This window comes from Bacillus rossius, assembly GCF_032445375.1.
Source record: "Bacillus rossius redtenbacheri isolate Brsri chromosome 9 unlocalized genomic scaffold, Brsri_v3 Brsri_v3_scf9_2, whole genome shotgun sequence".
In the NCBI taxonomy this organism is placed as follows: Eukaryota; Metazoa; Arthropoda; class Insecta; order Phasmatodea; family Bacillidae; genus Bacillus; species Bacillus rossius.
Genome location: NW_026962013.1, coordinates 27,311,229 through 27,335,684, shown reverse-complemented (window position 1 = coordinate 27,335,684; position 24,456 = coordinate 27,311,229). Strand labels below are relative to the sequence as shown.

The 24,456-nt window shown below is 38.6% G+C and overlaps 1 protein-coding gene across 3 annotated transcripts in view; it reads right to left on the bottom strand.

The window, feature by feature from the left end:
• The window catches only part of LOC134543327 (zinc finger protein 583-like), a 34,626-nt gene extending 14,232 nt beyond the window's left edge, over positions 1-20,394 (bottom strand). Inside the window, exons 1-2 of one of the 3 annotated variants that reach the window (XM_063388278.1) lie at positions 20,245-20,394; positions 11,911-12,664 (exon numbers count right to left, since the gene is read on the bottom strand). In XM_063388278.1, the coding sequence (XP_063244348.1) occupies positions 11,911-12,633 (723 nt within the window). In that variant the 5' untranslated portion in view covers positions 12,634-12,664; positions 20,245-20,394. Of the gene's footprint in view, positions 1-11,910; positions 12,665-19,452; positions 19,719-20,244 lie in introns of those variants that run through there. The other 2 variants (XM_063388275.1, XM_063388276.1) reach the window with 2 other exon arrangements.
• Positions 20,395-24,456: the final 4,062 nt, after the last annotated feature.

Here is a 24,456-nt window from a genome sequence, read left to right as displayed (position 1 = left end):
GCAGAAAAACCAACAGTTTCAGCAAGGTAGGGTATTTTTTTTTGTGTATGTGTTTTTAATGAACTCGGATATCATGCTCAGAAATATGACATCCTTCCTGCAGTGTTCTTATGTAAAAACATGCCCAATTAAAGAGAATGGCTGTTTCTAAATAAGTTAAGATCAAATCACTTTGGAAAGGTGACATACTGATATTTTGTAAAACCATAAAACAAAGACATAATTGGGAAAACTTGTGACAAAAATTATCCAAAACATATTTTACGATACAATACATGCTCTATGATTTGGGCACTTAGAAAGAATATTTTTTTAAACTATTCATAAAAATGGTTGTTTCAAATTATGTGGCAATTATTCACACCTTAATAAACTCAATATTATGGACACACAAAATAACATAATTATTTCATGATGGTTAATGTGAAAAAGAGGGCCTTTTCATAGGACAACTGGCTAAAGAAGAATATTCTATGTTAGTATTAGGTACTTCTCATTATGCAAGGAATGAACCATAGAAAGGAATTGTCATGCAAAGAGCAGTACTTAGTACCAACCAACCAAAATAAACACATGAAAAACAATTATAAAGTATTATGTGCTTATTTATATTGTAAGTATTAATAAAATACTAATTGTTTTAATTATAGGCTCTAAAAGTGCAATATCTGTTATGGCTAGTCCACATACTTCGTCCTCGGATAGTGGTAAGCGGACGCCCAACGTCCGCTGACAAATGCACACATTTGTGCGTGTCTACATGCTGCTGGTCCGAAGTAAAGCTTAGCAGTCGTAACACCAGAGTGCAGTAAATGTGCGAGGCATTTGACAATATGTTAAATAAATAAATATTACAACATAATATAATTGAGCTTTTATCCTACGTGGCACAATATTAGGTGAATTATTGCCTAAGCAGTTTTAACTTCAGACAAATCCATATAGTTTTCAAGACGTCTGCGTTCGCACCATGTAAAACCACAGTGTAAAACAAAGAAATGTTAACAAACATAAACCTCAAGTCGTTCTCTTCGCGACCAACTCTTTTTTTTATTTGAGGTCAAATTGCTCCCAACTCTTTCAACTCCCGCGAGTCAAACAAATCTCTGACTCGTCCGCGGACTAAAAGTTAAAGTTTGCGAATGATCTTGGGACATGGGACATTGGGACATTGGTACACGGGGACGTGATGTCAGAGGGTCACGTGCACCAATCAGCAGTTAGCTGTCCGCGGACTACGGTCCGAGGACGAAGTATGTGGACTAGGCTTAATTAAGTCAACATTGCTATTTAACTAGGATCTACTACCAAAGTTTAAAAAGGACTTATTCGTATTAAAGCATTGATTATATTTAGTTCCTTACTATTTTAATGAATGTGTAAAAAAGTTTATTTTTATCAAGTATCCTAATTGAACTGTGCCGAATCAGTGCTACTTTAGGCACGATTTTTTTTATTTTCTTAGTTTTACAAAATTTTAAATTTTTTTTATAACTTCAATTTTCCTCCTTCGCCCGCTGCTTTCGCCCCATCCAAACTTGTTCGGTCGAGTGTACCGGCAGGTTAGCTTGTTGAGCAGTATAGTGCTCTCACCGCCGTTTCCCACCAAATTTGCTGGGTATAGCCGACTACATGGCTATCATCAGCAACGGTATCCACTGGCCGTCGCGTTTCGTCACGAGTTTAGCGCTACGCGTGACGAAAGTAGCCGCCCTAAGCTTCCCATGGTCACCTCCACCCCTTCTCGGAGGTGTGCTGAAGTTTGCGGTCTCTAACACGTTTTGGTGTCCTTTTATCAAGCTCCGCCGCACGTCCCGACGTCTGGCCGGCGAACTCTTCCAGGGCAGGTCATTCATCGGACATACCCCCCACCCCGTCCTGGTCCACAGCAGTCATCGGCCAGCCGCGGCAATGACCAACCTCAAGGCCAAAATCCCCCCCCCCCCCTTGCAAAATGGCGGGCAAAAAGTGCCGCGATGGTCTCTGCGAGACTCCGATCTGCATGCCCACACCATCTATCGGCGAAAGGACGAACCAGCTGAGAGCGAGAGCGCACTACTGACCACCCTATCCCCACCAGGAGAAACAGTCGACCTCACACTCAGTCGATAGGTCGCCGGAGCCTTTTTTTTTTTTCCTTTCGGAGCCCTTCGGAGCACTTCGGGTTTCCGGATCCCCTCCTCCAGGGACAGCCACTATCTACTTCACCCTGCCAGCTAAGGTAAGCTGCACTTCGTCCCACACAAACCTGTTAGGTTGCCTTTTTTGGGGCTTAACTTCGCCCGTCATAAACTGCCTGCTAACCAAGCTAATCCAGGTGGATTATTGGTTATAGGCAGAGTTCCAGAATCCCAGAGGGTTCCAGAATCCCAGAGGGTTCCAGAATCCCAGAGTACTCAAGAATTCCAGAGTGCTTCAAGGACCCCAGACCAGTTCAAGATGGCGGCCCAGTTCCGGCGCCACATTTTGCACCTCAAAATGTAACTCGTGAGCCTCTATAACGGAGTCTCCCTCCATCTTTCGGCACCCCTCAAAAAGAAGTGAAGAACAGCTTTATAACTCCGCCAGTTTTAGGACGTTTTCCTTATTATTATAAAACATTGTATTTTAAACACATATATTTGTTTTTTTGAGCCTGCGAGCTCAATGTTCCTAAACAGTTGAACTTAGTATAGCATGAAATGGTTTTCCCCCGCCCCCCCCCTTTTTTTTTTATTTTATTCGTTAGTGTACTCAATGTAATGTATCAAAAATAAGAATCTGACATTGTTACCAGTTTTGTTTGTAATGGCTGTAATGCCGTAAGATATTTTCAAATGTAAGAAACAGGCAATGAAAAGATACTAAACTACTAATCAACAGTAAAAGCCTCTAATGAAACCAAACCATACGATTGTTTTCATTTGCTGCTACTTGAAACCACAATCCACGTAACCTTTCCTACTGTCAGGGAGGTTAATTTTAAATTGTGTTTGTAAGTGGGCTGTGCCCCTCTGGCAAGTCCTTTTAGATAATTAGCCTGACGCTTCCACTGGACATTTATTATTAATAATTATGGTTTTATTCTGAGCACAGCACCACGATTACAATTGGTAGCAGTTAGCATGGTTACGGTTACAATGTGGTAGCAGTTTGTGTGGTTATGGTTACTCTTAAATTGTTAACTGTATTTTGGTTTGATTTATGAGAATGCTTTAAATTTATTTGGTATAAATATTTTTTTTGTTTGTCACTAAGATTTTCGTTATATAGTATTATTGTAAGTCCTAAAACTGGCTTAACTTTTTACTAGTAAGTTTGTAAGTTAAAATTTCAGTTAACTTCCAGCGACGTCTTTCTTACGCGGCCCGAGGTCGCCCGCGAGCGTCGGACCCCCAGCTGTGAGCTATTCTTGAGGACGTGTCCCAGCCACCCCTCCCCCGTCCCTGCGCGCCGCTTATCTCTCACGGCGCACGTTCGTGGTTTCGTCTTCAGTTCACCGCCCTGTGCGTCCTGCACGACCTTCGCAGACCACTGTCCGCCCGCCGTGGCCTTGTTCCTTTCTTTTCTCGAGCAGCAGAAGTACCAAATTAATGTTGACTAAACTAATATATTTTTCATTATTTTGGGCACATACTTCCCGACCTGCTGTGGTACTGATGATATTATTAAACTAAGCTAATTTAAGAGTGTCTTATGTATAGAGTTTAAGGTAATTCTAAACAATAAGTTTAAGTTCTACGTGGGTTAGTTTTGAACAATCCACACCAAAAATTTAGTTTATTTGTTTGTATTTGTAAAATTGTACCAACTTCAAAGAAAAGTAATTGCAATCATGCCCACCCCGGAGTACCTCCTCCGTGACGAGCTAACATACGAACTCAAGTTTCGAGGCTTATCAGACCTCGGCGACGTGGCCACGCTCCGAAAAAGACTCCGAGCTGCTTGCGCCGAGGAAATACAACCACACATTACGCACCTCACAAACCTAGACCCGTTGAGTGAGTTCAATTGTGTTTGTAGCAAGTTCTATGACATACACAGCTACATCAATTATGTCGGAGAGGAAACAAACAGAAACAACATTCTCCGTGCGTTAACTCGCTTGACACATATCGGCACGAGGTTTACTAACCTCAAGATAGTAGCCGCAAATAAATTAAATGGAATCTACCAAACCGAGATTGACAAATGTAGGCAGCAGATCCCTGCCCTATGTTTCAAACTGCGGAGTAAGTTGGACACACTTGATCAAACATCCCTAGAACCTGTAACTGCAGCTGCAGGAGCAGAGTTTCACACTCAAGTACCGCAACCTCCAAAACAAATGGAAACCGGAGGTAGCCCAGTCCCTACACCTCCTCCTTTACCCTCCTCCCCTCCATCTCCACCAGTAACACCACGCCGTGAGACATTTCCTGTCATCACCGCAACAGCCATTAACGAGCAGTTTTCCTCCGCGAGTGTCATGGCGACTGGTGATCACCAGAGCACCAAGGTCACCTACACCCATCCCAGCCAATCGTTCGCAGCTCACCCTTTCCATCGCCCCAAACCCATATACCTCCCCTCCACCTCACCCGCCATTTTCAACCCCTATTGGCAATTCAGGTCCACCTTTTCATCCCTTCAAACCTCCCCGGGAAACCCACCCCATCTCCTCGGCCATTGGAAGGTCAGCTTCGCCGCTGCTAAATTTTACTTCCGACCTGGCAGTAACTTTGCCACATAACTTATCCGTGCCACCCGGTGACCGAGTAGAGTCACAACTGCCATACATCAGCCCCCCCACCTCATACCTGCCATTGGCCCCGCAGGTATATCAGACTCAAAATCATCCACAACCTCAACCAGCTCCATCTCCACCCCCTAATCCAGCACCGAACCCGGTACCTGTATTCTCTAACTCAAATCAAGCAGTTGGAGGTAATTTGTATGCTAAGATTCCACATCCCGTGGAAAGGCTCTTAGCTAATTTTAAGGAAACCACAGGATTGGAACCCAGAAATCTAATCGAGTTTCTTAAACATTTATTTAGGGTCAAACAAAAGGCTAATCTTCCGGACAGGGAACTGCTGGAAATCATTTTTCCCTTCACACAACCACCCTTGAGCGAGCGAGTTACGCTCGCGATTGAACAAAATTATTCATTTGATCAATTTCACGAAGATATACTAAATTATTTTATTCCAGCCCGTTTGATGACCAACATCAGGTTGGAATGGTACAACAGGCTACAACAAAGAAATGAAGCCTTACCTAATTACATAGCAGACATCAAACTAGCCGCTCAAATTCTTCGGTTGCGAGTGTCTGAGAGTGAGATAGTTTCTAACATACTTGATGGAATTAACCCTCAAGAAAGATCGCGGGCAGTTTTTCAGGCCCGACCACAAAATTTTGCCGAGCTTGATCGCTTGTGCATCTCCAACACAAATGTAGAATACGCAGACCACCAGCGAAATCGAGAAGCTAATGTCTACGCCCACAACAATACCAGAATAACAGAAAATAAACAGCAGTATTATAACAAAAATTCGCAACAAAAAAACAGCAATGAACAAGTCGCTAAGCCTCAAAATAAAGATGAACGGATACCTGTCTGCAGGTACTGCAAAAAACCCGGGCACTACATTGAACAGTGTCGTGCAAAAAACTATCGCCCAAACTATCAAAATTCGCGATACTCAAAAAACGTGTAAATCGCTGGCCAGAAAAAATTCTTTCTGAGCCAGCCGCCCAAACAACAGTTAGAAATTTTTCCCTTCACACCGGCCCTAATGCAAAATTCGACCAAAAACTTCAACAAAACACAGCTTCCCCACACAGAGAAAAAAATAAACTAAGAAAACAAAAACAAAGGCGAGCTAAGAAAAACAAAGCTCGTCAAGTCAATCAAATGGAACATTGCAACACTGTTAGGCCTATGTGCAAAAGATGTAATTGTCCGCGAACCACGGACAAAAGAACGTGTCATAATATTTTAGCTAATCTACCGACAGTTCTACCCTATGCCAACACAACCGTAGGAAAACAAGAAATCCCAGGACTAATTGACACGGGATCAGTGCGCTCGTTCGTGTCGGGCAAGTTCTTCAGAAAATTACAACAAGATAATATCATTCACAAAACACAGCCCATAGATATACAGTGTTTCACAGCGGCTGAAAAGCCTTTGAAAGTAAAGTTTGCAGTTATTGTTAAAATTAAAATTGATTTGTTTTCGTGGACTTTTCCATTTTTGGTAGCTGATGATTTGGCCACTGATTTAATATTTGGTTCTGATTTTATTGCAAAAACTGGCATGATAATTGATTTACAAGCACGTAAATTTCATTTCCAATTTAATAAGCAAATTTTAATTTCCGTTGTATCCCCCGACATGCAGAGTCAGACTCATGTCAACACCATCCAGTTAGTTTCGAACGGGGAAAACAACGTTTCACTTGCCCATCTCAGTCACGGACAAAGAAAAGAAATAGAAAATTTGTGTCACAGTTTTCCAGACATTTTAAGTGAGAAATTAGGACGCACTCACTTAACTCAATATGAAATAAAACTTTTGGACAAAACCCCAGTTCGGTGTCATCCGTACCCTCTGTTAGGACCAAAAATGCAGGTAATGCGTGAACACATACAAAAACTCTTAGAAAAAGACGTCATTGAGCCTTCAGCCTCAAATTTCGCTTCCCCAGCCTTCTTGGTACCTAAGGATCAAGGTCAAGGTCACCGCGTCGTTGTTGACTTTCGTAAGGTGAACCAACAAATTGAAGTAGAAATGACGCCATTACCAGATCTAAATTCAGCATGTCACTGGTTCAGTAAAACCAAATTTTTCAGTGTGTTTGACCTTAATTCGGCTTACCACCAAATACCACTAACCCCAGAGTGAAAACACGTCACCGGATTCTGCGTGCCGTGGAATCTCTACCAATACAAAGTAGTACTCTTTGGTCTAGCCACTGGCGCACAAGTGTTAACACGGCTTCTAGATCAGATTTTCGGCGATCTAAAATTCAAGTCCGTTTTCAATTATTTGGACGATGATGTCGTTTATTCAGGAACTTTTGAAGAACACCTCGCTCATTTGCATGAAGTCCTTAAACGACTACGCCATGCCGGCCTAACGGTCAATACCAAAAAGGTAAAATTTGCGGTACAAGAAATTTCTTTCTTAGGACATCTAATATCTAATAGGGGAGTAACCATAGACCCAAGCCGAACACAGGCGATCAAGGATTTTCAGCCCCCTAAAGATGCTAAATGCATCGCCAGATTTATCGGCATGACAAATTTTTATTCTAAATTTATACCTAATTTTGCTGAGCATGCAGCACCATTGAATGCTCTACGTAAGAAAAATTCAGTCTTCAATTGGGGTCCAGAACAAGACAAAGCATTTTCTTTCCTCAAACACGCCATAATTAGCCCTCCAGTGCTCCGAATGGCAGATTTCAGTAAGCCGTTCATTCTTCAGACCGACGCCTCCAGCGTAGCCATAGGCGCAGTTCTCTCACAAGAGTTTGATGGTTGTAGGCAGCCTATAGCTTTCGCCTCCCGCACCTTAACGCAACAAGAGAGAAAAGCCTCTTCGGTGTATGAACTCGAGTGCCTTGCTGTAGTTTTTGGCATAGACAAGTTCCGGCCCTATTTGGAACATAAAGAATTTCTGCTGGAAACCGATAATCAGGCCCTTGCTTGGCTTTTGGCTCACCCCAAGGAATTAGGTAAATTAGGACGCTGGATTGTCAAGATTGCTTCTCTCAAATTTAAAATTCAACATATTAAAGGTTCACAAAACATCGTGGCAGACACCCTTTCTCGAATGTTCGAGTCACCTTCCAATTCCTATATTCAGGAAGAAATTCCCATTGCCTGCCACGCATTGCTCACAGATTTTCCGCTAGCCTTTTCGGATTTACGATCCCACCAAAATTCGGACCCGCAACTGTCTGACATAATTGCGCAAATAAACTCAGGTTCACCCCCAAAATACCACAAACTATCTAAGGGAATTCTTTATCGAAGAACTCAGCAATGTAAGAATTTTAAAATAGCCTTACCTCAAAATCTCAGGGACATGATTTTTCAATATTATCACTCATCACCTTTAGGCGCACATTTAGGCATTTTCAAAACGATTGAAAACATCCGCAAGAATTTCATCTGGGATGGAATGCATAAAGACATAACCCAGAGGGTCAAATTATGCAAGTTGTGCAATTTGAGCAAACCTGCCCAGAAAACACAATTCGGATTTTTGAGTTCCGATGTGGCCAAAAGGCCCATGCAAAAACTTTTCATTGATTTTGTGGGACCCTTCCCAAGGTCAAAAGACGGAAATTCGATGCTTCTAGTATGCGTAGATGCATTTTCAAAATTTGTGTGGCTAATCCCTGTTAGAAGAGCCACGGCCGAAATCACCATTCGAGCCCTTCAAAATTATATTTTCAAAATTTCCGGGGTACCTTCCATCATTGTTTCCGATAACGTCACAAACTTCAAATCGACAATTTTCAAAAACATGTGCTTTTCACACGGGATTCAGCATGTGACCACGACCCCCTACTACCCCCAGCCTTCACATGTGGAGCGTTTCAACCGAAACCTCCGGTCTGCCTTAATAGCATTCCATGCGAACTCGCAGGATAGGTGGGATTCCAATCTCGTGTGGTTGCAAATGGCTTTCAATTCCGCAAGACATGAAAGTCACAAAACAACACCGTTTGAACTCATGTTTACATACCAGCCCAACACCCCACTCTCTAATCAATAGACGTTAAAAGAGTTACTACCAGACGACCCCAGGAACATTAAGGAAGTCTGGAGTAGAGCTCGTAAAAACCTGAACTTGGCCCACGAGGCAAGCAAGCAACAATATAACAAAAGACGTTATCCCAATCCCTACAGAGTAGGCGATTTAGTGTTGTGCAGAGCACACACACTCAGCAAGGCGATCGACAAGAGATCAGCCAAGCTTTCGTATCGTTGGAATGGCCCTTGGCAGATACAACGATACCTCACGCCAGTCACGGTCGCTTTAGCCGACCCCACCTCCGGCGAATATCGCGCGCGCGCGCGCACATATCTCAGCTGAAGAAAGTGCACCCGAACCTAAAGTAAGGGCCCTCTTCACTGTTTTCCTTCTGCAAGGAACAGCGCCAATTCTTCGGCATGCCAAACTCAACACACGGTGTTGTTATCAAAAAACCTAGGTCATAATTATAAGTAATATAAAAAACCATGGTACTAGTTTATAAGATGTTTAACTTAAGGAGTATTCAATTAAGATGTCTAGTTTTAAGTGGCGCCACTTATTCAATAAGTTAGCTGTAAGTTTTAGCTCTTATTTAAACGTGTAAGAATTCTTATCGGTTGTAAGTAGTTTACTACAGAAGATCCTCGTACAGGGTAAGTCACTTAGGTTTGTGGTTGCTCAAGTTGGCCACCCTGACTCAGTCTTTCAGGGGGGAAGTATGTGCCGAATCAGTGCTACTTTAGGCACAATTTTTTTTATTTTCTTAGTTTTACAAAATTTTAAATTTTTTTTATAACTTCAATTTTCCTCCTTCGCCCGCTGCTTTCGCCCCATCCAAACTTGTTCGGTCGAGTGTACCAGCAGGTTAGCTTGTTGAGCAGTATAGTGCTCTCACCGCCATTTCCCACCAAATTTGCTGGGTATAGCCGACTACAGGGCTATCATCAGCAACGGTATCCACTGGCCGTCGCGTTTCGTCACGAGTTTAGCGCTACGCGTGACGAAAGTAGCCGCCCTAAGCTTCCCATGGTCACCTCCACCCCTTTTCGGAGGTGTGCTGAAGTTTGCGGTCTCTAAAACGTTTTGGTGTCCTTTTTTCAAGCTCCGCCGCACGTCCCGACGTCTGGCCGGCGAACTCTTCCAGGGCAGGTCATTCACCGGACATACCCCCCACCCCGTCCTGGTCCACAGCAGTCATCGGCCAGCCGCGGCAATGACCAACCTCAAGGCCAAAATCCCCCCCCCCCCTTGCAAAATGGCGGCCACCAAGTGCCGCGATGGTCTCTGCGAGACTCCGATCTGCATGCCCACACCATCTATCGGCGAAAGGACGAACCAGCTGAGAGCGAGAGCGCACTACTGACCACCCTATCCCCACCAGGAGAAACAGTTGACCTCACACTCAGTCGATAGGTCGCCGGAGCCTTTTTTTTTTTCCTTTCGGAGCCCTTCGGAGCACTTCGGGTTTCCCGATCCCCTCCTCCAGGGACAGCCACTATCTACTTCACCCTGCCAGCTAAGGTAAGCTGCACTTCGTCCCACACAAACCTGTTAGGTTGCCTTTTTTGGGGCTTAACTTCGCCCGTCATAAACTGCCTGCTAACCAAGCTAATCCAGGTGGATTATTGGTTATAGGCAGGGTTCCAGAATCCCAGAGGGTTCCAGAATCCCAGCGGGTTCCAGAATCCCAGAGTACTCAAGTATTCCAGAGTGCTTCAAGGACCTCAGACCAGTTCAAGATGGCGGCCCAGTTCCGGCGCCACATTTTGCACCTCAAAATGTAACTCGTGAGCCTCTATAACGGAGTCTCCCTCCATCTTTCGGCACCCCTCAAAAAGAAGTGAAGAACAGCTTTATAACTCCGCCAGTTTTAAGACGTTTTCCTTATTATTATAAAACATTGTATTTTAAACACATATATTTGTTTTTTTGAGCCTGCGAGCTCAATGTTCCTAAACAGTTGAACTGAGTATAGCATGAAATGGTGTTCCCCCGCTCCCCCCCCCCTTTTTTTATTTTATTCGTTAGTGTACTCAATCTAATGTATCAAAAATAAGAATCTGACATTGTTACCAGTTGTGTTTGTAATGGCTGTAATGCCGTAAGATATTTTCAAATGTAAGAAACCGGCAATGAAAAGATACTAAACTACTAATCAACAGTAAAAGCCTCTAATGAAACCAAACCAAATGATTGTTTTCATTTGCTGCTACTTGAAACCACAATCCACGTAACCTTTCCTACTGTCAGGGAGGTTAATTTTAAATTGTGTTTGTAAGTGGGCTGTGCCCCTCTGGCAAGTCCTTTTAGATAATTAGCCTGACGCTTCCACCGGACATTTATTATTAATAATTATGGTTTTATCCTGAGCACACCACCACGATTACAGAACTTCAGAACTTTTAAACACTTTTGTAGGGTCAAACACAATAAATATTTGCATGTTTTTACTAAAAAAAATTACAAGTAAATTTAAGAAAGATATTGAAATGTTATATTCCTAATCACATAATTTAAACATATATGTAATATTTACATAGAACTTATATAAACAAAACCAAATAAATTATGTTTAAAAAATGGTCTGTCTGCTAACAATGTGAATTAATTAGGTAATAACTTTAAACTACTGCATCTATTTAAACTACACTTTCTAATTACTTAATATTTCTAAGTAGCCTATACTCTAATATTGTCTACTTTTAAAACTATATCTCATCTATATAAGGTTGAATTTCAGTTTGACTATTCTCAATCTTTTATTCATGTATAAAGTTTTTATTTTGGAGATTTAAAAAAAATCATAGTAATAATCATACACAACTGTACGCGAATCAAAAGTGTGCTTAGGCTATTGTACAACACATAATAGAGATGTGAATAAAAGGTTTATAAGAAATCTAAGCAGTCAAGTTTATCTTGCATAATGGTTAAGTCCACAGCCACCCTTTTTTTTTTATCTTTCAGCCTAGCTATGAATTTTTAAATTTTTAGCATATCATACATTTATATTAATTAAGTACCGGTATTTCTTAAAATAATATAACATGTTAAATTCAAGTTACGTGTTGTAACAATGTGTTTTAATTACTGTTTTAAATTAAGAATTGATGCATCTTTTAGAACACATATTATAACAATTTCTAGGTACTTAAACTAAATAATAGACTCACCAACTCTTTCTCATCTGCTAGTGATGTCTCGTCATCTCTCTCTTGTTTGATATTTGGTTCACCAGCATCGGCAAAATATGCCTGCGTGTCCGTGGGAGATTTTTCGATTCCTCCCTTAGCTGTCTTGCATTCTTTCGCATCCGCATCCTCGTTCTTGTGCTCCACTTCTTCTTTAGCTGTGCGAGAAGAGGTCTCATCGTTGGAAGCCTCCTCACACTCCAACACCTTGAGCTCATCTCTCCTGTCCGCCGTCGCCGCGGTCTTCTTCGAACAGGTAATCGCACCACGCCCGTCGTCCTCCGCCCCGCTCAGCTCCAGGTCGGTCGCGACCCGGTTGTGTATGTCCAAGGGAGCAGCCTCGTCAGCGGGAAGGTCGTTGCAGAGACCTCGTATTTTCAGCTCGTCCGCCAGGCTCATGAACTCCTCGAAGTCCTCCCGGAGGACTTTGACGGAACCGGTGTACATGAAGAGCACCAGGCTCTGCATGGCGCGGCAGGAGGCGCCCTTCACGATCACCACCGGGTGCTTGCACGGGTTGTCGTCGAAGACGGTCCTGAAGTACTTGCTGCAGGACGAGAGGACCAGGCGGTGGGCCCGGATCCTGCCGTCCGCGCACGCGATCGTCACGTCCACCAGCTCCTGGTAGAGGTAGCGGAGGTAGAGCTGATCGTGGAGGCTGGTCGTGTGGTTCTTCCACAGGACGTTGAACGCCTCGCTCGCCATTCCTTTAGCTTCGAGCTTTCAATGTCAAAACCTGGAAAAATAGCAACATCACATTTCTTTAAACAATTTATTACAAAATCAAAATGCAGTACATCTTCCCCAACAAATTTTTTCATAAATTTTATTTAGTGTTAATATCGTGTACACAGTAACATCACCGCTCAACAAAACTGTATAAAAATTAGTCATGGCCTATGTTAAAGGTGTATGTCTCGTTCCAGGTCATTACTATAGGGTCATTCCATAAAGAAATCAACCAGAGGCCTTAACCTCTACACCTTAGATTTTCATGTTTTTTTTTGTATATTGGTAATATCAACTAAATACATATAAATCTATTGTTTCTAAATTATTTTTCGAGCAGTTTTTTTGTATAAATTTTTGAAAATTGCAAAAATTGCCAATTTTAGCAATGTTTTGGATCACTCAAATACTTGTAGGTTTCCAACCAATGGTGCTAGAAGGCTGTTTGGCAGCTAATTTTAAAGGTCATTGAATGGGCTTCAATTTGATATGTAACATGATCAACTACAGAAAATATATTTTTTTTTAATTGTTTTCAAAATTTTTAATATTGAATTTCTAAAAAAAAACCATTTTCGATTTTTTTTAAAAAAAGTATGTTATTCCTTCATATATTGGTTAGATTTGTGCCAAATTTCAAGGTGGAGAATCAATGGGATCATGAGTAAATAAAAATGAGAAGTTTAGTAGATGCTTAATGGTAGATAAATAAATGCTTTAAGCGTCAGTTGGACGTTATAGCTTTTTGGATGACAACATTGAAAAACTGCAAAACAGCAATCCTACATAATGTTATTTGCCAACTTTATTAGCAGACGTCCCAAAATGACAATTCTCGAGCGTTGTTTCTTCCGCAGCAATTAAATGTTCGAAATTACTGAGGCAGAAGTTTTGGCTTCAAGTAACCTTCAGTTTTTAATTAATGCATTTAGCTCTGGTTTAGATACCATGCCGCCTTAAGAAATAGTTGCAGCAAGGAAGAGTAGCATAATTTTACATCAAATTTTGACTTAGTAAAGTATTCAAATTTTATTGTTATAGACTAAAATTTTTTTACAAATTATAAAACACGGATAAAAAATCTTACCTAACATTCATCCAGTGTTCTTTGATTAAACATTTGATCAATATGATAATACAAAGCACGTGATCTTGCTAAACAGATGTAGCCAAAGTTCAAAGCACATGATCTTGCTGAAAGGATGTAGCCTAAGTTATAACTGACAAAACATGTTACTGTGAAATATAACTTTTGGTGGCTTGCATGTATATTGGCAAAAAATAATGAGAATAATGAAGTTAAAGTCAGTTTTTTACATCCCAAAGGACCTGCTGCTTCCTTTTTTTAATCCAACACCAAGAGCCGATATACTAAACATTAAAACTGAAGATCTTCTTAAAAAGGTTGAACCTTGTACAGCAACTGGGAGAACTTATACACTCACTAAAGAAGAGATTGTAACGCCTGCTTGAACAAAGTATACCACAACGTAAGTGAAAACTGTAAATAATTAAATATATACTAAACATTTTTTTCATGAGCAATTATATGTTTTGTCAGTTATAACTTAGGCTACATCCTTTCAGCAAGATCATGTGCTTTGAACTTAGGCTACATCTGTTCAGCAAGATCACATGCTTTGTATTATCATATTGATCAAATGTTTAATCAAGGAACACTGGATGAATGTAAGGTAAGATTTGTTATCTGTGTTTTATAATTTGTAGAAATTTTTTAGTCTATAACAATAAAATTTGAATACATTACTAAGTCAAATTTGATGTAAAATTATGCTACTCTTCCTTGCTGCAACTATTTCTTAAGGGGGCATGGTATCTAAACCAGAGCTAAATGCATTTATTAAAAACTGAAGGTTACTTGAAGCCAAAACTTCTGCCTCAGTAATTTCAAACATTTAATTGCTGCGGAAGGAACAACGCTCGAGAATTGTCATTTTGGGACGTCTGCTAATAAAGTTGGCAAATAACATTATGTAGGATTGAAGTTTTGCAGTTTTTCAATGTTGTCTTCCAAAAAGTTATAACGTCCAACTGACGCTTAAAGCATTTATTTATCTAACATGCCCCCTTAAGCATCTACTAAACTTCTCATTATTATTTACTCATGATTCCATCGATTTTCCACCTTGAAATTTGGCACAAATCTAACCAATATATGTAGGAATAACATATTTTTTTAAAAAAAAAAATTGAAAATGGTGTTTTTTTAGAAATTCAATATTAAAAATTTTGAAAATAAAAAATATATTTATTTCTGAAGTTGGTAAAGTTACATATCAAATTGAAGCCCATTCAATGACATTTAAAATGAGCTGTCTAACAGCCTTCTAGTACCATTGGTTGGAAACCTACAAGTATTTGAGTGATCCAAAACATTGCTAAAATTGGCTAGTTTGGCATTTTTCAAAAATTTAATACCAAAAAACTACTCAAGATATAAATTTAAAAAAAATTGATTTATAATGTATTAAGTTCTTATTATCAAAATACAAAAAATCATATAAATCTGAAACATGAAGTTTCTAAATTAATTTTTCATTGGTTGATTTTATATGGGAATGACTATATTTTTATGTTTAACACTGTTAACTTGTACTTTTTGGGTGATAGAACTTCAATATAATTATATATATTAATATATTAAAAAATAAAATATATTATATTAATTAAAATATTATTTAAGGGGTGCGTGGCACAGACTCTACTCGCCTCTTGCAGGGCGGGCAAACACACGCGCACACACTGGTTCCTGATGGCGGGAGGTTTCAAACCGGGAGGAGATGGGAGAGGAGGGGCCGGGCGAGACGTGAGGCACTTTGGGCCTAGAGAGGGCGTAGTGCGCGTGTTTTGCCCGCCCTGCAAGAGGTGACTAGAGTCTGTGCCACGCACCCCTAAAACAATATTTTAATTAATATAATTTGTAATTTTACTTATGTAATAATAACCCCTAGTGTTTTGTTTTCTTTCAGCGTAAGTAAGGACGGAGTAGCGCCCTATGTGGCCGTTGCCAAAACTAGCCCCGGTGCGGGTCTCTCTCATTTAAATTTAAACATATAACAAACAGCTTTTTAATTAATTTTTTATCAGGGTAACATGTATAATTGTTTGTAACTAGTTCGAAAGGGTTTGTTCTTTTATGTGTTCTCTTACACAGTATTCCGCAACTAACGGTAAAGAGGAAGCTTCCTGCCGCCATGACACCCTGGCAAAACCCCAGTCTGTCTCGATCGCCACCTGGAGTAGAACGTAGCCGTTATACCTTGTGGAATTTAACTGTTGTTGCACCTCTGATCCGTTAACATCCGTCTGGCATTAATTAATTCTTGAACATTTTATTTTGCTTCGGGGCCTACTCCGGGAGGTAGACTGTTTTAATAATCATTTAAGTCCCTAGGCGGACATTTCGAACCACACGACGATTATAACTACTAGGCCAGGATTGGGGTGTCCTGGCCAGCAGTAAGCTGATTTCTTTGCCGTTGGCACTTTGTGACTGTAATATTGCGAGATGAGAGGATGATCAGGTGTAGAATGGGGAGTCAATAAAACCTGTTCAAACAACTGTGACACGTGTTCTTTTCTACAGCACGTGAGCCACCTGGAGAGCCCAGACAACCATCCTTCGATAAGATTACAGCGTGCCCGATGCTTAGAGCAGGCTGACAGGTTAGATTTTGTTGTATAGGGGGGTTCGAGCCTCGTCACACTTGGGCTACGTCACGGCCCTGAGAGGGGATAGCCGGGTCCACGTGCCCTTAAACCATGTGGTGGCATCTATATCCGGTAGATACTCACAACGCATAGCTATTTCCAAGCCCAGTGCAAAAGCAATATATATGCAATATATATGCAATATATATATATATATATATATATATATATATATATATATTCTTCTTTAGCTGTACGAGAAGAGGTCTCATCGTTGGAAGCCTCCTCACACTCTAACACCTTGAGCTTATCTTTCCTGTCCGCAGTCACCGCAGTCTTCGAACAGGACCTCGCACCACGTCCGTCATCCTCCGCTCCGCTCCGCTCAGCTCCAGGTCAGTCGCAACCCGGTCGTGTATGTCCAAGTGAGCATTTGGCAAATTAGCTGGCAAAGTTGAATTTTTAACATTTATGTGCAGTATGGATAAGGAGAACCAAATAAAATAAATTACTGAACATTTTTTGTTTTTAGAGTTTAAAGGCAATGCTTTGGTTACTCTGTGGTATGGTTCAAAATTCTTTAAAAAAATTTTACTTAATTTTTTTTTTTACTTTTTAAAATAATACAACTTCAGATGATAAAAAAAAGGCAAGGTAATATTAAATAACTTTTTTCTGAAAGAAATTACACCATGTCACATTGCAGCCAGTAAAATTGTCTTTAAACCTAAAAAGTTCTATTTTTAAATTCCACCTCATTTTCCTTATCCACTCTGCACAAAAACATTTAAAAATGCAACTTTGCCAGCCTTTTATGCAAAAATTATGAAATAGATACATACATTTAATTTTTTGAAAGTTCAACCACTCAAAATTAGCAAGTTTAACCGCATGGAATGTAAATATAAAAAAAATTGGTTGTCTGTAAAGTCGGTTTACGGACGATAGTTTAACGTGACAACGTCATAACAAAACATCGATGAAATGATTGATCCAGAAGAAAAGGAAATATCATATTCGGCTTGAGACTGAGCCGTAATAGGTTTTTGCAACCAAACCATTTAGGCATTAAAAATATTATATTCTTTGAGGAAGAATTTTTTTTAATTTTTCAATCTTTTGCATGATAAAATCTACCTCTGCATACTTTTATGAATAAAATTGAATCATTTTTAATGAATTATTACTATTTTGCATGGATACAAAGGAGTGAAATGAAATGTGCAATTGAATTAATAAATTTACTTTTATTTGCATTCATTAATTCAAATATAATTATTACTTTTGAAATGTTGCGTGCGCCATATTTATTTTTACAAGTACAAAAAATTTTCGCAGCTGCCGGGTTTCCAACCGACAACCTTTAGTTTAAGAGATAAGTACGCTAACCACACGCCCACGAGGCCATACTAAGGTAATGTAATTTCAAATGTTATATATATATTTATAAAAACTTTGTTCACAGTAGAGGTATAATATTAACATGATTTTATAACAAATACACATCCCAAACTTATTTATAATGTGTTACAATATTTTTTAAAACATTGTTCAAAAGATCCCTGGTGTAATTTTGATTATTATGTGTAACTGTAAAACACCATTGTTGGTTCAAAACGTATTTGAATTTTCAACATTACTTTTAAATAACCGTACCGATTGTGCTGAAAATCGGTGGACGATCCTTAAATTACATAATATTAATAATTCAAACGACGAAAATATGATTGAAAAGTCAAATCGATGGTTGTTCCAATCGAGTGGAAGAGAGATGCCACGCATGCGTACAATGAGCATGAAGAGAGATGCCACGCATGCGTACAATGAGCAAACAGAACACATCCGTAGTGGGACATCCGTAGTGGGACACTTTTTCGTGCGTGCAGCCGGCGTTCATCGATTTATTAGACGTTGTCACGTCAATGTCTTGAACGGGACATACGTACACCCCAAGGAACTCTCCCAGCATATGCCTTGAGTGATTTCAGGAAACAAAGGACAACTGAAATCAGAATGGCGGCTCTGTAACTAGAATCCGGGTCCTCCACAATGCAAGTATAGGGTCTTACCACTGCACCAAATCAATCATCTCTGAGCAGTAAAGTAGAAAGCCTACTAGTGAAGAATTATTCATCATTCATTATACATCTTCATAAGTATTACAAGTTATATTGACAAGTAGTTAGCATGCAATGAGCCTTGGTTCAATAATGAAAACCTCCCAACTTTAATCCAACCTGTTTTTTTTCTTTCTTTTCCATGGTTTCCCCGTAATCACTTAATTGAATGCTGGTAGCAGATATGATGCATCAAAACAATAAGGTTATAAAAAAAATTGCTGTTACTTTTATATGCAGATTCAGAAACAAAAGAAAAAACATTTAACTGTCAGTGACAGTGATGTAGACATATTAAGTGTGTTTGTCCAACTCTGGCAGTCAAAATGAAGACAAGTCTTTATATGGAAAAAAACTGATTCTGTGTGAGTAAAGAAACTCCTGTGTATTTGAATTTGTGACAGTTACAAAAATATTGATTCTGATCACTGCAAATGTTTCCTGCAATGATACATTCATACAATTCAGGAGTATTTGCTTTGCATACATAATCGCATTGATGATTTTTTACACTTGTGTCCGAGCATGATTATCCCAGCAAACGTTGTGGCGAGAAGCAGAGGTGTATAGTTTTTCGTGGCAGGTTGATTGTGTGATGGCTTACTATTGCCTTCCGAGAAAGGATATCGCAATCCCCAGTTCTGGATCCGAGAGGCGAATTTTTCTAAAATGAAAAATTCTCTCGACTCGGCAGAGAATCAAAATTTGTACCTTAAGTTATCCGACCAGGAGGTCGACTTACCGAGTTAAACATGTCAGATATAATTACATTAGATAATGATATATTAGCAAGTGTTCGCAAAATTACATCAATATTGATATAAGTTCGACAGCTGATGACAATTTTAATATTATGATTTTGTCTAAAATAAAAGGTTTTTTATGTTATTTTTATTTATATATTTATAATTTTTCATTTAATAAAGATATAAGCAAAAACTTAATTTTTTTTTCTTTAAATGTTGTGTTTGTGTATGTGAAAAATAAATTATAACTACTACTTAACCGTTGACATTGTCAAGTGTAGATACTTTTCATGCTAAACTGTTTTATTTTATCAAGTATCGTTTGCTATTGTGTACACGCAAACTCACGCAGCGATTACTGATTACTCCGACTCCCGTCATGAATTGTTCTTTCGCAATTTCGTTCTTCTGACTCGTGTTCACATTCTGCTTTTACGGAATCGACTCTCAAAGAACCGATTGATTCTATACATCGGGAACGACTCGAACGAATCACATGATTTCGTTTGTTCTGAACGAGTCGTTCACGAACGACACATCACTAGTAGGTACGGTTGTATTTATAGGTGTACATATATGCATTATCATGAGACTAGTAAACCAAATAGACAATAACGAAAATTAATAAAATACTTTTAGCTTCCAAAGAAAAAAAAATCATTTTACGTTATTTAATTATGCTACAAATTTTACGTAACGTCACTTAAAATATTCAGAACCTAAATACCGGCTTTTGGTCACATTGCGATGATTGTTTACTAACAAACGTAAGCCACCGACTTTACATGAACTGAAATACATTAGGTAGGTACCTTTAACAATAAAGTGCTTGGAAATGTCCCAGGCCTTTTTTTGGGTAAATCAAGTCTTAATTTTTACAAGGCATTATAATTAATATGAAAGATAAAAATAAAAAAACCTTAAGCGTACTTTAAACTAACAAAAGTATAACGACGGGAGCCAATATATTAATAGTCACATGAAAAATATACCATTTCAAAATAAATTTTGACCTTGCTAACTGAAGCAGTTTGGATAAATTTGTACAGTACCTTGAAATTACCCAAATATATTCTTCTGCATTTCACGCTACAGTTTCACTTCTCAGGTTTGCCGGCAGAATTATTTCTCTAAAATCCGTAACCAACCACGTCCAACCCCTACACAAAACACGGGGTCCAATTACTTCAGCGAAGGACTGTATCAAGGGGGACGCAAACAGGGGAGCGATTCCCCCTTTCAAAATCCTCAGAGGGGAGCGTATAATCAATACCAATTTGGTTGGAAACTAAAGTTCGCGAACCAAAAAGTAATATATTTTTTTCTTTTTAAAATATGCATGTGAGAATTCAATACTTTACACTGTTTTAGACAAGTAGTTTTTTCGATCATATGTGTAAATACTGTAATGTAAAAAAAACTAACATTTAGGTCACTCTACGGTTAAAATACATGAAAAACCAGTTTAATATTGGTATCACTGTGGTCATATGGCGAAGTGTAAATAAACGTCGTATACTTGTATTTGTATGGTGTGTTTTAAAGCGCTTAGAATGTTTGAATTTTATTCTAATAAACTTGTGCTGTCAAGACGTTAGTGCAGTGTAAAATCTCATTATGAATTTTTTTTTTCTCTTTTGTTGTTTAAAAAAATTGTAAATTTGAAGTGAAACGGCTTTAGGTACCGACAAAATATTTCCGGAAAAAAATTATTTCTGAGTACTTCTAATGTTGCTTGCTTATTCCGTTAACAAAGCCTCGTTTTACAAGAGTACCATCCACACAAGGATATAAATTTAGAAGATAAAGAATTCCTAAAAAGTACATAATTTAAATAAGAACTGAAGTAGGAATACTAATGCAGGGCCAACGCATATCTGCGCCACCATGTGGGCCATACAAATAAGAGATAAAATGCTTCCAAGCTCATTCCACTTTGCTCCAGGAAGTACACTAGTGAAGATTTATGATAAAACCATGATTATATACTTCATTCTTCCTTTGAATCCCTTTCTTTCTTATATTTTTAGATTTGGTTAGAGGTTTCGACTATTGTGATATATTTAATCAGTTATTCTCTTGTTTAGTTTATCCAATCACACAACTTGTTTCTTGTTCATAGCCAATCCAAAATTTTATTTATTTATGGATCGTGTTAGAACTGAAAAATGTGCTTTGATTTGGGATTTAGTGATGCGTGTAATGTATTCACAGGTATGCTGACCAGACCTAACCTTTACCTTTGATGAAATGGTGGAACTGCTTAATACTTGCCTATGGTCAGGCTTTGAGGAGGAATCATAGCAAGCAATTTCAATGCAAAAAAAAAAAATTAACAAGTCAAAGAGATCTAAAAAAAAATCTCCTGTTTAAAAGGTGGATAAAATTAATTTGCAGCGAGCAGGATAGGATTCAGGAACTGACATTCCTTGGAAAACCTACTACAATGAACACCTTATTTATGAATCTAAAAATCTCAGAAATAAGTGTTTGCAATACACACTAATATTAATCACATGTGTACCAGAAACATGAATAACGGTAATTGTATTGCCTTTATGTGTATGGTCATGCATATTGTAAAAAGGTTAGGATCAAAACACACCTTTAGAATATGAAAAACAAAAAAAGTATAAAAAAAACATACCGTACTACAATTCTTTGCAATGAAACCACAAAATTCATAATTCCAGCAGTTGAATAAAATGATTTTTAGGTAACTTACAAATTTTTTTTTTAAAAATCCTCTAAACTACATAAGTACCTAAAAAATTATACAACCATTTTATTTTTTCTCAAAATGACAATTTTTTTAAAATTTTTTTGGCTTATAAATGATACTCTTTTCATCAGGACAGCAATCTTCCATGTTGCTTACTGCTTCATACTAGGGTCAAACATACTTATTTCGATGAACAGTTGACTTACCTACCTAGTTCATTTCAGGCTGCAGCTAACAAATAAGCATTTTGATTTGTCAGTGATGAATGCAGGTTTTCATTACTGCAGGTACAAACTTTGAACTTACTGGCAGAGTATTAAATAAGTTCTTAATGATCTTTCTCTTATAGAAAAAAATAATATATATTTTTTTTAAATTTTAGTTTAGACAAAAATAGAAAACAAATTCACTGTGACTACCATGGGGCCATTTAAACCATTACAGGCATCAGTTTCGAATGTATTCAAAATGAGGTTGGAGGAATAAAAAATATGTCATAAAAAAAATAGTGTACTTACGAATAACACCATTACATTGGAAAAGTGTTGTAGAAACATTAACATTTGTAAGGATTACCTCTATGAAATACCATGTTCAAGTTTGGTTTACACAGCCAGCTGACCAGCTATCTTACCTTCATACGAACGTTGATTGTCGTAAGGCACAGCTCCATTTAAAATAAGGTACCTGCTTATCTTTGTTACAAACAACAGGGGTGGAACATATAATGGAACTCCTACTGTTTCTGCACCCTCACTTCATCTGCATAGTGGATGCTCCATCTGTATCTTGAGTCTCAAACACCTTTATGCTGCTGTGCAGATAAAAATAAAAATGGAGACCACAAAAAAAAACCACGACTTATAGTACATTCCAGCCAATCTGAACATCTTGGAATCATCTTGTGGGAGTCAGCATAAACTTTAAATTAAGCATAGTCTGTTAAAAAAAAGTTCATTTCTTAGTTTTGTTTATTGAGCATTAATTCAAAAGTGTTTATGTTAGTTGGAATGTACTATATTAGTATGTTCCCACTATAAACAAATGTAAGTCAGGTATGTTCCAACCAGGGGCTTACACAGGGGGGATGAGGGGAGGATGGGGTATATACCCCTCCCCACTTGAAATATTATGAAATCCTAAAAATAAATCTGTCATTCCCACTAACGAAAGGAAAGAATGTGAAAGTAAACAGCACGAAAAAAGGTTATATATCACTCCGAAATGAAATTCTGTGTAATGCTCCGGGTACCAACTACTGACCCTGTTATTGAGGCACGACTCTTAGCACCTGTCGAGTGTGTCCAATCCTGAGCTATGAGGCCAGGCTTGAAATAATGTCGGGTACTTGCCCCGTCTAGACGCTGCTTGTGAAGGGTTCCGAGGTGAACAATTGGTACTAATTGATTTAATACAATTTTTTGGACATACACAATTGCAGTTTTGCACCGTTTGTCATGGAAAAAAAATTCAAAAATGCTAAAAAAAATATATGAGAACAGAGAACCAGCGTTGGTTTTAAGGGGAGGGGGGAAGTGTGGGAATGTAGGTGAAGTAAGAGCCTAAAAAATAAATGTTTACTTCTTCTTTGCCACTTTTTATTTTTTTTGAACTCAGATTTATGTAGTATTTGAGTTCGCTTTGCCGAGAAAGTAGAGTCACAATGGTTTCAAGTTCATGGTGATTCAACATGTCTTCACACAAGGCCCATAAAGTGATTTTCATCTAATGAAACATTTTCTCCGGGATTTGAGAATATTCTTTATAAAAAAATATGTAATTAGTATAAATACACAGTTTGAAAATTTTTTTTCAAGAGGATGGTTGGTTGTATCATGTAATTATTGTAAATCCAATCAACATTCTTTCCAATAGTTAAGAACCTACATGAATTTCTGAGACCTTATATTATTCGCAAGTGAATTTAATAGTACTAGGTGGACTAAGGAGAATATGAAATATCAGTGTACGTGCTCATAACTGACAGCACTTGTATGGTTGTCTCACTGGTACTTAAGTCCTATGTGCAGTGCCAATCCCTAGGGAGTCAGGTGTTTTTTTTTCTTCTTCTTTTTAACTCTGATGCAGATTGCTGCCGTAGTGCTTGGGGTTTTTCTCAGGGTGATTCTATTTCTTCACCAACCTTTAATTCCAACACTGCTCCATTTCCCTCCACATTTCAACTAACCAATCACTGAGGCTGAGTACTGGGTATGACTGGTATGTCGGTACCCAGGGCATGGTACCGACTGCTCTCATCCAACTTCTTGACACCAAGTCCTTTAAGTCTGTTTGGCCCTATCTCAGGTGGCAATAACATGATGTTGTTGTTAATAATCATCTAGCTATTGTCGATAGGTTATACTTCTATACCATCACACATTGCTTGGAGTGATATTTTTCAACATCTGCCTTCCATTTTTTATTTTATGAAAAAAAAAGCTGGTACATTTAATTTACCTTCAGATTTAGTTATTTTTGGTAGGATTTTTCCAGAAAAAAAAAGTGTTGGAACTCATATGCAACACTGTGAATTTTTCAA